At 37.9% G+C, this 15,333-nt stretch overlaps 1 protein-coding gene across 2 annotated transcripts in view; it reads right to left on the bottom strand.

The window, feature by feature from the left end:
* Positions 1–15,333, bottom strand: part of Gprk1 (G protein-coupled receptor kinase 1) — a 731,033-nt gene that overhangs the window by 10,544 nt on the left and 705,156 nt on the right. For both annotated transcript variants that reach the window (XM_070092970.1, XM_070092971.1), the window contains one exon: positions 6,273–6,441. In XM_070092970.1, coding sequence (XP_069949071.1) covers positions 6,273–6,441 — 169 coding nt within the window. The remainder of the gene's footprint in view (positions 1–6,272; positions 6,442–15,333) is intronic.

Here is a 15,333-nt window from a genome sequence, read left to right as displayed (position 1 = left end):
TAAAAGTATTAGTCAGAGGGCTGAAGAGGGGTTGTTGAGGTGGTTTGGTCGTTTAGAGAGAATGGATCAAAGTAGAATGACATGGAGAGCGTATAAATCTGTAGGGGAAGGAAGGCGGGGTAGGGGTCATCTTCAAAAAGGTTGGAGGGAGGGGGTAAAGGAGGTTTTGTGGGTGAGGGGCTTGGATTTCCAGCAAGCATGCATGAGTGTTAGATAGGAGTGAATGAAGATGAATGGTATTTGGAACCTGTCGAGCTGTTGGAGTGTGAGCAGGGTAATATTTAGTGAAGGGATTCAGGTAAACCAGTTATTTTTATATAGCTGGACTTGAGTCTTGGAAATGGGAAGTACAATGCTTGCACTCTAAAGGATGGGTTCGGGATATTGGCAGTTTGGAGGAATATGTTGTGTATCTTTATACATACGTATATGCTTCAAAACTATTGTATTCTGAACACCTCTGCAAAAACAGTGATTATTTGTGAGTGAAGTGAAAGTGTTGAATGATGATGAAAATATTTTCTTTTTGGGGACTTTCTTTCTTTTTGGGTCACCCTGCCTCGGTGGGATACGGGATATATATATATTATTTTATTATCATATTATCACACCGGCCGATTCCCACCAAGGCAGGGTGGCCCGAAAAAGAAAAACTTTCACCATCATTCACTCCATCACTGTCTTGCCAGAAGGGTGCTTTACACTACAGTTTTTAAACTGCAACATTAACACCCCTCCTTCAGAGTGCAGGCACTGTACTTCCCATCTCCAGGACTCAAGTCCGGCCTGCCGGTTTCCCTGAATCCCTTCATAAATGTTACTTTGCTCACACTCCAACAGCACGTCAAGTACCAAAAACCATTTGTCTCCATTCACTCCTATCAAACACGCTCACGCATGCCTGCTGGAAGTCCAAGCCCCTCGCACACAAAACCTCCTTTACCCCCTCCCTCCAACCCTTCCTAGGCCGACCCCTACCCCGCCTTCCTTCCACTACAGACTGATACACTCTTGAAGTCATTCTGTTTCGCTCCATTCTCTCTACATGTCCGAACCACCTCAACAACCCTTCCTCAGCCCTCTGGACAACAGTTTTGGTAATCCCGCACCTCCTCCTAACTTCCAAACTACGAATTCTCTGCATTATATTCACACCACACATTGCCCTCAGACATGACATCTCCACTGCCTCCAGCCTTCTCCTCGCTGCAACATTCATCACCCACGCTTCACACCCATATAAGAGCGTTGGTAAAACTATACTCTCATACATTCCCCTCTTTGCCTCCAAGGACAAAGTTCTTTGTCTCCACAGACTCCTAAGTGCACCACTCACTCTTTTTCCCTCATCAATTCTATGATTCACCTCATCTTTCATAGACCCATCCGCTGACACGTCCACTCCCAAATATCTGAATACGTTCACCTCCTCCATACTCTCTCCCTCCAATCTGATATTCAATCTTTCATCACCTAATCTTTTTGTTATCCTCATAACCTTACTCTTTCCTGTATTCACCTTTAATTTTCTTCTTTTGCACACCCTACCAAATTCATCCACCAATCTCTGCAACTTCTCTTCAGAATCTCCCAAGAGCACAGTGTCATCGGCAAAGAGCAGCTGTGACAACTCCCACTTTGTGTGTGATTCTTTATCTTTTAACTCCACGCCTCTTGCCAAGACCCTCGCATTTACTTCTCTTACAACCCCATCTATAAATATATTAAACAACCACGGTGACATCACACATCCTTGTCTAAGGCCTACTTTTACTGGGAAAAAATTTCCCTCTTTCCTACATACTCTAACTTGAGCCTCACTATCCTCGTAAAAACTCTTCACTGCTTTCAGTAACCTACCTCCTACACCATACACTTGCAACATCTGCCACATTGCCCCCCTATCCACCCTGTCATACGCCTTTTCCAAATCCATAAATGCCACAAAGACCTCTTTAGCCTTATCTAAATACTGTTCACTTATATGTTTCACTGTAAACACCTGGTCCACACACCCCCTACCTTTCCTAAAGCCTCCTTGTTCATCTGCTATCCTATTCTCCGTCTTACTCTTAATTCTTTCAATTATAACTCTACCATACACTTTACCAGGTACACTCAACAGACTTATCCCCCTATAATTTTTGCACTCTCTTTTATCCCCTTTGCCTTTATACAAAGGAACTATGCATGCTCTCTGCCAATCCCTAGGTACCTTACCCTCTTCCATACATTTATTAAATAATTGCACCAACCACTCCAAAACTATATCCCCACCTGCTTTTAACATTTCTATCTTTATCCCATCTATCTTTATCCCATATATATATATATATATATATACAGTGGACCCTTGACTAACGCTATTAATCCGTTCCTGAGAGCTCATCGTTAGTCAAAATAATCGTTAGTCAAGTTAATTTTCCCCATAAAAAATAATGGAAATCAAATTAATAAGTGCAAGACACCCAAAAGTATTGAGAGAAAATTTTTTTTAACACATGAAATATTAATTTTAATACACACAAACTGAAGAAGACATGCACAGTTACATGACACTTACCTTTATTGAAGATCTGGTGATGATTGATGGGATGGGAAGAGGGGAGTGTGTTGATGGTCTTAGTGTTTAGAAGGGGAATCCCCTTCCATTAGGACTTGAGGTGGCAAGTCCTTTTTCGGGGTTACTTCCCTTCTTCTTTTAATGCCACTAGGACCAGCTTGAGAGTCACTGGACCTCTGTCGCACAACGTATCTGCCCATAGAGGCCTGTACCTCCCGTTCCTTTATGACATTCCTAAAGTGTTTCACAACATTGTCAGTGTCACCATTAAACACTTGTTCAGGTTTCAGTCCTTCACTGTCTATGTACTCCTTGAATTCCTGCACATATTTTTCAGCTGCTTTTTGTCCGAACTGGCAGCCTCACCATGCCTTATCACACTATGTATGCCACTACGATTCTTAAATCTCTCACACCAACCTTTGCTGGCCTTAAATTCACTCACATCACCACTAGTTGCTGGTATTTTTCTAATTAAATCGTCATGCAACTTCCTAGCCTTTTCACATATGATCGCTTGAGAGATGCTATCTCCTGCTATCTGTTTTTCATTTATCCATACCAATAACAGTCTCTCAACATCTTCTATCACTTGCAATCTCAGTTTCGAAAACATAGTTGCACCTTTGGCAAGAACAGCTTCCTTGATTGCCGTTTTCTTGGCCACAATAGTAGCGATGGTTGATTGGGGTTTTGTGTACAACCTGGCCAGCTCAGAGACATGCACTCCACTTTCATACTTAGCAATGATCTCTTTCTTCATATCCATAGTAATTCTCACCCTTTTCGCTGTAGGGTTGGCACTAGAAGCTTTCTTGGGGCCCATGGTGACTTATTTTGCAGGTGCAATCACTAAAAAGGCTGTGATAATATGAAATGTTCCGATTGTATGCTTGGAAGCGACCGCGGCGGCTGGCTGGCTTGTAAACACTGGCCAGAAGTGCACGCGTCTCAGACGGAACGAATAGTGTTGGTCGAGTTTTTTAGCGCTAATCGAGGCAAAATTTTTGCGATAAAATGTATCGCAAGTCAGATTTATTGTTAATCGATGCCATTGCTGGTCTATATATATATATATATATATATATATATATATATATATATATATTGTAACCCCAAACGAGTGGTATTTAATTAACACTGCGACTAGCTAAGGACTTGAACCCATGTTGTTTTGGCCCGCCTCATGGTGAGCAAAAATCACATGACGGTCTAACCAACAGGACCACTAAATCCTACAAGAATCAAGCACCCAGCAGAGCTAGGTGTTTTACCTTGATCCAAGGACATACAGTGATGTGGGTGCCTCTGAGCTAATTTCATTCTACTCCCGGTTTGGTGTACTAGCTTCCACAAACAGTATTTTATATTATTCTAACCATGAACGAGTGGTATTTAATCACTAACAACGCTGCGACTAGCCAATGACTCAAACCCATGTTGTTTTGGCTTGCCTCATGGCGAACGAGTAGAATGAAATTAGCTCAGAGGCACCCACACCACCGTATGTCCTCGGATCAAGGTAAAATACCTAGCTCTGCTGGGTGCTTGATTCTTGCAGGATTTGGTGGTCCTGTGGGTTAGAGCGTCATGTGATTTTCACTCACCATAAGGCAAGCCAAAACGACATGGGTTCAAGTCCTTGGCTAGTCGCAGTGTTGTTATTGATTAAATACCATTCATGGGCCAGTAGGCCTGCTGCAGTGTTACTCCTGTCTTATGTTCTTAAGTAGCTGAAACTGATAATTGTGTACTAGCGTTCTGTAATCCAAAGGATCTTTAGCTGACTTAACCCGTTGACTGTTGCAACCCCAAATCCTGAGGTCGCAAAATCCCCCCCCCCCCCCCAAAAAAAAAAAAAAAAAAAAAATTATGAAATGAGAGAGAATCTTTTCCCGATTGTATTGACACCAAAAAAAAAAAAAACGAAATTTGATGGAAAACTGACGGAATTATGCTCTCGTGAAGTTAGCGACCTCGGCGATATTTACGAATCAGCAATTTTGCCCACTCTGAGTCCTATTTTCGGCTAATTCCATTGTTCTAGTCGACCAAACTCATAGCTATTTCTTTAGAATTCCATTTTTTCTATCGACTGAGTACAAGAAACTGCCCATTTACTGATTTCAACTACCCAATAACGTGGTCAGAAATTTGCAATTTTGCCAATTTCACAAAAATAAAAAATATGACAATTTCAAAATAGGGTCCAGAATGAACAATGCAGACATTCCTGGCTCTAAAATAACATTTTCTTTGTTCATCAGTCATGTCTCCAGGCCCCTGTGATATTACTCTTGCTTTTTATATTTAATTTTTATTCAAACAAAAATTAGAAGATTTACTGTTATGCAGACTACTGCAATATTGTAATAATTGTATAAATTATGTCAACCCATTCATGACTGCATATTAGAATGGCTACTTGCACATTTATTGGAAAATGACATCATTTGTTTACTTTTGAACATCGGCAAAAATCAAACATTTCCCCTACTCTGAACTCCATTTCAAGGTTCTTTTCATAGTAAAACCAATCAAAATCACCTCTATTTCTATAATATGTTTTCCATTCTATCAAATGAGACCAAGAAAATGAGAATACAATCATAAATACTATATGAAAATAGACCACAAATTGGCCATTTTAAATAAAAAAAACGGTCGGAGTTTTTTTTTCTCATTATGCACTGCATGCTGCAGGATTTTTTTATATGGTGCACAGTGACCACACAGACCCATTCTCTCACATGTGGGCCTACCAGTTTTCTCCTGCTTGATTTGAAGCCGCTAGAATTTATGAGTATATATACGTCAAAATTGGTGGCTCGTAAGATGTATATATATGACCAAAACAGTCAAAGGGTTAATGATTATATGAGCTTTTGCATAAATCAACTCCATAATTCTGAAAACTCAAACTGACTCTTTTTCAAAGAAGCCCATTAAATTACACTCTTTTCTTTAGCACATCCAATACTTTTCTATGTAGAATATTTTTTTATCTTGTTTTCCATTTCAGCTATAACATCAGAAAGCTTCTGAATGAAATAGTGTGATGTATGCTAGGAAAAAGAAGTGATATGTTTGTAAGAAAATTAAAAAAAAAAATGAAACAGAAGCAGCAGTAGACAGTCATAAGAGCATCTGTGCATGGCAGAGACGTATTATTATTATAATCAAGGGGAAGCGCTAAACCCATAGGATTATACAGTGCCTGGGGGGGATGTGGAAGGCATTCAGGCTTAATTCGGGGAAGTGCATGGCAGAGATGTAGAAACAAACTATTTAAGTACCATGCAGATACTATCACAGTACCTGTGCATGATATAGAGACCTAGAAAAATAAACTATTTAAGCACTATCACAAAAGTTATAAAGAAAAAATATTTCCATACTTTTTTTCCTAAATTACAGCAATTTTCTGAATTTGACTCAAATATTTTTAAAAACCAAATATGCCTTGAGTCATATTCCAACAATTTTGGAAAATGGAGTCCAACTGTATAAATGAAAACATATGCTGACTGTATGATGCTAATAACACACTGTTTGGGTTATGGTATTTTATTAGATGTTTCATTCACCAGGGACTTTATCAATACCTTTGACAGTTTAGGTATGAAGACCCTCCACCTTTGTGAAATGTTACTTATAAAAATAAAGTGAAAGGTGCCTTGTAATTTGCATACTGTGGAGACATACATACCTTTTTCATCTGTATCAAACTTAAATTTGTGTTTCGTGCGTCGTTTGTGCTCAACCTTGTCTGCTTCCTGATTTACACTTTCAAACACAGTTTCTGCCACTTCTGTTTGCCACCGTTCACTGATTACTAGAGGGAAGTTTTTGTACAGCTCCTGGTCTGCTTCAGTTAACTGTTATAATATGAAGAAAAAATACTGTATATGAGAAAATTCCAATTCCAATACTATATTTCTCTCAACAGCATTTCATTCCTAATTATGCAGCATGGAGCAGTACCAAATCCTTCAAGAAAAAAATTAGAAACTAGAAGAAAAATAAATCCTTCAAGGATGTCTATCTGCGAGAGTCTGCTCTTGCTGGAAGTATTCTCTCCTTGATTAAGTATCCTCAGTTGGAACCATCTCACAATTCATCCACCTTCAGTCACTGAAAACATTAAAGCACTGGAAACATTTACAGAAACATTAAACCTGCCAATTTGGCTATTACATAATTGAAGCAATTGACACCCAAGAATATGTGGAAGGAGTTAGGACTGCCTCAATAAGTATACATCATACAGTACAAGTGGGAAGCTGGAAATAGATCAGGTAAAAACATTAGGGTACAAGTCAAGCAATGTGAAAAAAATAAGAAAACAGCAATCTTTACAATGACAACATGAAGATTGACATTGAGTATCAGGCAACCATGTTACTAATATGGCATACCATCTTTTATTGACATAAATATATACATGTATATCAATAAGTAAAAAAGCAACAATAAACAATTTATTCTTCAAGATATTACATCATTATACCAAAAACAAATACATGTACTGTAATTACAATGTTATATTTTTATTACATGGGGTTTATACAAGCAACTGTATTAGATTAAACACTTACTATAATTACTGTACAATGCAGGATATTATTTTTAAGTATGACAAGCTAGAAACATAACCAGTTCCTAAATCATACTTCTGCTTACCTTTAAGTAGAGCTATCTCACTTTTAAGCGTAGTTTGCCTCCTTCCACATCGGTTTTCTATCATTTTCCACTCTCTGTGATACAGATCCAACTATATGCTGGTCACGAGTGTAAAACAGCTGACATAAAGAGGTGGCAATCTCCATAGGTCATAAAGTCCTTATGCAAAAATGCATTTTTCATAACTGTATTCCATATTTGGGTTCTAATTACCAATTAGGAACTTTACCACCAGTACCCAAAATCATAGCAGAGGCAACTTTAAAACTGGCAGGAATCCATGTACTTCAGCACACAGACAGGCAACTCATGACCTCTAAGATGTGTGCTTATAACACAGAATTTTCCTTGAGCATGTCCAGCCTAGATGTGCAAATAGAAAATCTCTTACTGCGGGCCTTAAGACAAGCCCCATATCTGTAACTTACACCAGGACAATTTTGGGAATATTCCCTACTACTGGGATAGCTTCTGGGACAGCTTCAGGAATATTCCCCACTTCTGCACTCATCTCTCAAGTTTTTCTTAGGATGATACCGACTGTACCTGCTTTGATCACAGATCTTGTGGCATTTTCATGCCTTGTGTTTTTTGTACAGTGACTAAATGAGACTTGTTACTGGGGATGGCTCTTCCACTTGTGCCTGAAGGGGTTGTCAGGGCTGACTCTTATGCTGGCACACTACAAAACAACTTCTACAGCTGGGGCCACTGTAAGGGGTTTTCAAGCAGCTTCATATTTTTCAACACATCTAGTCATTTCCACAGGCCTCCTGGCTTTCTTTCTTCTATGGAATCAGCTGGACTGCACTGAAGATAGGGATCATTATGCCTCCTTAGGTCCCATGTCTACACCTACATAACTTGGTTGCTACAGCATCTTTATAATTCACTCACTGGACTTACTGTGTCTCAATCACTCAGATTTTTACTGGCCTTATTCTTTCCTTAGTCAGCCCAACAGTTCTATTTCTGCTTTCCAGCTGAGCTTTCCTGGCTCCTATTTACCAGGACTTTGAAGTTTCTGTGGCAGTGCCAAAAAACTTCCTCTCTTTTTGGATACCATCCCCATCAGTTTCTTCTCTCTTTGTTAGCTCACAGGGACCCCTGAGGTGTTCCTCTTTTATATTCTAAGATGCTGTTCCTGCTCCCAGAATCTGGTCACACAAAGTTCATGTTGCTGTATGTATTAAAGTTAGGGCCACAAATGGCACCTCATTCTTGGAACAGGATTGCTTCCTCTGGGCAGTTCCTCGGGATGTGCTGATCACCTAAAAGTTGTCTACAGGTCTTCTATGGATGTTCTAGTTTTCAGTCATGTCATTCCTTGCAGATCCTGCCATCATCTTGCTCAAGTGGGGATTTCTCTAGGCCTGGTGAGTAGTGCTTTCCTGGTATTCCTGTGGCTGTTTATCACTCATGGGACATTTCTCAGAGCAACCTTCCCTTTACATGTGTAGCAAGTTCATTAAACATATGTTTTGCTCAACCTGAGAGGCTAGCTCATGTAAGTAGATGTATAAGGGTGTCTCCACACGAGCCGTGGTTCAGTTCTGAAATAAGTTCACTGGGGTTCTCAGTTGGGTCTTGCTCTCCTACAGATGTCCAAGGCTTGCATAGCTAAGTCATTAAAAATAAGTAGCAGAACCCAATCTCTCATCCATATCTATCAACCTTAGTGTCACAGCAAAGTGCCTCTCCCAGTACAAAGATTCAGGGTGCCTTGCTTTGAGAATAGATGGACTCCTGTCTAAATCATATCAATCCCTGGGCTGTCACTGGTGGGTCATCAATACTTGTTTTCAACTAGGGTCTCTATTTATGGTTGCACTAGAGTGCTTGTCTGCTGACACCAGTCATAGAACCTGTGTGTGTTTGTAACAGCAGGTTCATCTGGTGCTGCACCTTGCCAATCTTTCGGCATACTGCTTCTCAGTGTTGGCTTTGCCCATGGCTGAGTGTGAAGATCCTCTTCCACAATATTTTTGGTGCAAGTGAGGAGAGGCAAGTGAAGCTGTAATGGGCAAGAATGAGCACTTATACTGGGACCATAAAAGGTAGTGGTAGGTACAAATTAGGTAGAAAATAAATATGATATGTTCTACTTGGGCCCCCATAGCCTCTGACATAGAAACACATCTTTCACTGTTCAAAACAGCTTTTTTTGGCTTAGCATGACATAATTTTTTCTTATGTCATCTGAGCTAAATTCGCGTATTGTGCATGGAATCAAAGAATTCATTTTACTTTTTGGTTTTCCTTTGATGATTCTGTTGAAAAATATTCATTCTTATCTCCAAGTGTGGTCTGAAAGAAATAAAGTTGAAATTGATAAAAATTATATATGATTTTTAACAATTTCGGACAGCACTGTCTTTATGCCGATATTCTCATTAGATACTGTGGTCCAGTATATTTATAATAAGGTTGAATTCCAGGAAGTAAGATGAAACTAGTTTTATTTGAAAAATGTTATGTTTAACCTTGCAACCAACAGGTTGTGAATGAGCTTTGGATATAAGTGGAGGAGGAAGTATACTGGGGTTTCTAATGACCTTTTTTATACATGGAATTTCTTTTGACATGAATAAAGAAACAGCTTTCCCCTACATTATGGTCATTTTAGACACTACAATTGTATGTATACCTGGAGGGTGTTTCAGGGGTCAACACCCCCATGGCCTGGTCCATGAGATTTTATTTGGAGGTCAGTCTTTTACAAGAACTGTATGGTCCATGGTAGAATAGGATAAAAATGCTCTAACTTTATTGAATATCTGTTAACTCAATTTATACCACTGATGAGTTATTTATAACCTAGATTGTTATATATATTTGAGGAAGCCTTCATACAACTTATCTGAACCACAATACTTTTAAGTGGTTCAGATAATGACACTTCAAGTGTTGAGGATATCTAACCAAAATAGAACTAAAACAATGGATTCAAATGGATAATTTCTGATTTGGAAAGGATATAGGAAAGCACTGGTTTTTCAATGGCACTGTTAATGAGTGAAATAAACTGCCAAATATGTAGTATCATTGAAGTGAATACTCTGGGTAGCTTTAAAAATTGGTTAACCAAACATTCCTGCTAACATATTTGTATGTAATTATGACCTGCCTAGCATGGGCTAGTAGGCCTATTGCAGTGTTTATTTATTATCATATTCTTATGTAAAAGATGCAATCCAAATTTCTCGCAAATGCTGCCCTAAGCAATAAGAAGCTCATTAATCAACAATTCCTAACCACAACCCTAAGTACCAGTGCTATGCATTATTCTGCTAATGTTCAACTCGGCTAAAAAAATAACTCAAGCAGTAATTAGGAATAAATTTAAATGAACAAATTTTGTACTATATATCTGAGAAATTAATAAGTTTGATTTTTAGGGTAAAAGCCAAAAATTAACATCATGTCACCGGGTATGAAATTGAAAAACAGGTACTGATGGAGACAGAGGTAAGCTGCCCAGACTTGGTGACAACTGCACTGAAGACCTTTACTTGTACATTTCATCCAACATTAGGCTTTTGAAATTACATAGCGGACATGAAAAACATTGGCTTAAATAATCCACAGGGAGGGAGTGACATCATTTGTTGATGTGTCAAGTGCTTGGGTGTAAGAAAAACTATCCAAGAATGGAAGGTTCTCTGCAGGAGGCTTGTTGGTCCATGTTCAGTTTACTATGCTTTAATATATGCATCATGGAAGCAGAAAAAGCAAACATCTCATTGTTTTCTTTGATGGTGTTGGTTAGTTTAATAATTGATGATTCCAGGTATCTTTTCAGTCTGACACATCCCATACACAAATAACCCGCACATAGGAGAGAGGAGCTTATGATGACGTTTTGGTCCGACTTGGACCATTTACACCTCATGACATGGGATATGTCATGAGGTGTAAATACGAGTTGTGATGCTGTAAACAGATGTTATTGTTGTTGTATGTTCTAAGAGTACAGTCATGTTCCTCTGGTCTACAGGAACAGAGATAGCCAACACCAGTAACAAATTATGATTTAAACCAGGAACAAATTATGATAATGCCCTTGTCTCTTATTCATCAGCACCATTAATACTTGCAAACAGTATTACAACTCACATTCACACCTCACTGCATGGGACAAAGATGAACTATTATATCAGAAACTGAAAAGAAGATGCCTGAAATCGTAAGTTATTGAGCTAACTAACACCATCTAATAAAACAATGGAATGTTTATTTTGACCACTCCCACAGCACACATTGTTTTAAAATGCAGTAAACTGAGCATAGGCTGGTAGGCTTCCTGCATTGTGCCTTCCTTGCTTGAGTAGTGTCTCTTACAACTAAGTATGTGATACCTGAACAAGTGATGTTATTCCCTGTGGACTATTTAAGCCATTCTTTCCTATGTCTGCAATGTTTCTTTAAAAAAAAAAACAATGTTTGGTAAAACACTGTACAAATAAATATCTTAACTGTGGTCCTGTGTTTGTTACCCCCAAAAAAACAGGTAATGCCAGGTATAAAATTCATCTGATAGGCTAGGAACCAATTAAAATCTCTGGTAAGTGAACCAGCTACTGAAGCAGAAAAATAAGAGGCGAGCCTAAAATTTTCACAAGACAAATGGACTCAGTATGATGAATGTTTTTTGAAGTATGAGATGAATGCACTAGATGAAGGTGTAGAATTTAACACAGTGCAGCCTGATCAGGATGGTTATCATCTTAACTGGAAAAGTATCAGTCTTGGTTATTTATAGGAAACATTAAACAGTTAAGAATTAATGCAACAAAAAATCTGGTAGTACTGTAATGTACTCAAACTTATTCTCCTACTATAGTATGAACTTCATTGTTTATTTACTATAGTTAAAGCTTCCAGTATTAAATGGAGACTGCTGAATATGCAAACTTTAGTAATTTATTTAGAACACATATGTAACTTCTCAGTCAGGTCTGCCTGATATAGTGAAGCTGCAGCACCTCAGAGGTCAGCTCAGAGGAAAACCATTAAGCTAAGGCTTATTAGGTAATTGAGTCTAATTATAGAAAGAACCTAGACGTTTTACAACAGAATTACAGGGGTTCGAAGCAAGTAAGGTTTCATTATTAAAGAGGCTGTTAGATGTATCTCAGGTACATCACAACAGAGGCAGCCTAGAAAAATTCAGAGTGAAAACGATCAACGTAACAGTGTCTGAAAGATAAAAAAAAAAAAAAAAAAAGATGGCTCATGCTGTGAAAGATTAATACTGTATCTGGAATGTTACATCACAAGCTGGATAGGGAAACGATTCAACAACTATATCTGAGTTATAATAAAAACTACTTCACCTTGTTAGAGCTAGATGAAGGAATCAGGGATTTAGTACAACACCTAGAGTCCACACCAGACCCAAAGCCTCCTAACCATCACAAGGCTGAGTCACGCAACCAAACATCGGCAACAACACCCAATAAGTCTGAAAATAATAAAATAAGTACATACACTAGTAAAGCAAAACCCACAAATACTAAACTGGAAGAATACAAAAAAAAGATAGCATATCTCTAGTTTAATATAAATTTTGATCTCAACTCGCATCCTATAACAAGATGTGAGCAATGTACAATATCTAGCTGTAGAAAACAAAGCCAAATTATTAAACCTATGTACCAAGTGTCTGGGAAGACACACAACTGAGAAATGTCAGATCAAGCTATGGAAATATTATATGCACAATGTGTGACTACCCAGAGCAAGTGAGGGTGCAGCAGAGCAAAAGAGTGATAACAACACTCTATGATGTAGAACTTAACCCAGGAATGTCAGTTAAGGACATGAAATCAATGCATAATGCCTCTCATCATTTAAGCACACTCAACACTAGAGTAGCTTTGATGCAATGTAAGCAACAGTTCTTGTAGACAAAAAGACAAAGTCAAAAAATTTCCTTAAGACTTATTTCTAACATTGGCTGGCAGTACTTATTCATTACTCAGGAGCTGATAAATAAGTTGCAACAAGCAGTTAAGAGAATAGTTTATTAAGCACTGGTTGCATTTATTGGAATATCCAAAACCAAGTATTTATGACATGACACAATTAACAATTAAGAGTCAATAAAAAACAGATACAGGCTGTGGTAATTTCAGTTGCTTCAACAAAGAATGGATTTTTATCTTGAAGCAGGTGTGAGGGCTGGGGCTATATCAGATCCCAAATAACTGGCCATACCATTAATGCAGCAGACACTGGTGGAAGCAGACTGCCACCTTAACTTTATTACCAAATATTCTAAAGTTAATCATGACATCAGGTCATTAAAGTCACCCAGTATGTACCTGATAAAAGAGAGAGACCCCAAAATCCCTATGTTAAGAGCCTGCAGCAGTTGAGACTGAGGATGTGTAAACCAAAACAGTGATGAAGATCAGCGACTAGAGGATTCAATGAACAGACTTCTGCAGGACCATCCTATATATACATTACAGATACTAAATAACAAAATTTCCTCAAATTCATTAACCCCTGATGAGAGGAGAAAGTTAGAGACACTACCTGAACAACTGTGAATGTCATGGCTGACAAAACTGTATTGGGTTAGGCTGGTATTCAGCTGTTGATAATTACCTATAAATTAGCCAGCTTGCAGATGAAAAATTTATTGAAGGAATACAAAAAAAGTTACAGCACAACAATGGATTTTATTAAGTAGGTGCACGATGCTCAGGATTCCCAAGGGACTCTTGTATTTATCTCACATGGCTATTGTTAAATTTGACACACCAGCAATAATAATGTTGAAGGGAGCAACTACACTATTTTTTCAAATAGTCATTCTGGCATGTAAATTTTAGTGAATGTACAGAAAAGTATTGCTAGCCTCTAATAAAAGTTTTATGTACATTAGCTAAAAAGAACAAGTGTAAAAAAAGAAAAAAGCCCACTTTTTATGTTGTAACAATTGTGTAATAACTAAATACTGTACCTCAGAGATATGCAACTTCCAAACAATGCAGTTTACATAAATAGTTACAAGACACCCTACTTTAAATAAACACACAGCTTATTGCAAGTAAGTCTATTAAGTGTAACTAAAAAATGATAATGATTCCCTAAAATTCCCCAAAATCAAGATTAAAAAATACAAAATATAAACAATGGAGAAATTGTATTACTGCCAAACCTATTTTTATGACCCTGATTTTTTTTTTTTAACATGTCAGCCATTTCCCACCGAGGGAGGGTGACCCAAAAAGAAAGAAAAACCCAAAAAAGAAAGAAAAAACTTTCATCATCATTCAACACTTTCACCATCACTCATACATAATCACTGTCTTTGCAGAGGCGCTCAGATACCACAGTTTAGAAGTCCCTCCAAACTGCCAATATCCTAAACCCCTCCTTTAAAGTGAAGGCATTGTACCTCCAATTTCCAGGACTCAAGTCCTGAAATTTTGTGGTGAATAAATGTTTTCATCAGAATTTGAGTCTTTCAAGTGTTTAGAATGATAATGGAGTAGGAGCGACTCTGTCAACTTTGAGGAATTTGAAAAACCCAAGACAACTGCCAGTGGTCACTGATCACCTGTAAATTCATAAAAACAAATATGTTTCACATTTTAAGTGAAACAAATAAGTTAACATACAAGAATGTAAGATGGTTGCAAGGCAAGACATATTTTTCTTTCAATTTTTTTAATAAAAGTATTGACATTTCTATATTTTTATTTTCTCAGAAATGGAGAAAGATATTACGGTGTTTAAATTTTCTGAAGATAATAACATCAATAATAAAGGGCACTTTGTCATGTGTAGTAGTCCATCAGTAAATGTGATAACATCTGAAGCATCTTGCATCAGAACCTGACTGATGATGCAGAGGAAGAAGCTTATTATAATGATAATAATATCATTGAGGATTTACTTCATTAACCCTTTGACTGTTTTGGTTGTACATATACGTCTTATGAGCCACCGTTTTTGAGGTATACATATATATACTTGTAAATTCTAGCAACTTCAAATCAGGCAGGAGAAAGCTGGTAGGCTCACATGTGAGAGAATGGGTCTGTGTGGTCAGTGTGCACCATATAAAAAAA

The sequence above is a fragment of the Cherax quadricarinatus genome, chromosome 41 (genome assembly GCF_038502225.1).
Source record: "Cherax quadricarinatus isolate ZL_2023a chromosome 41, ASM3850222v1, whole genome shotgun sequence".
NCBI classification, from domain to species: domain Eukaryota; kingdom Metazoa; phylum Arthropoda; class Malacostraca; order Decapoda; family Parastacidae; genus Cherax; species Cherax quadricarinatus.
Note: the sequence above shows the minus strand (reverse complement) of the source record. Positions and strands in the feature narration are given on the sequence as shown.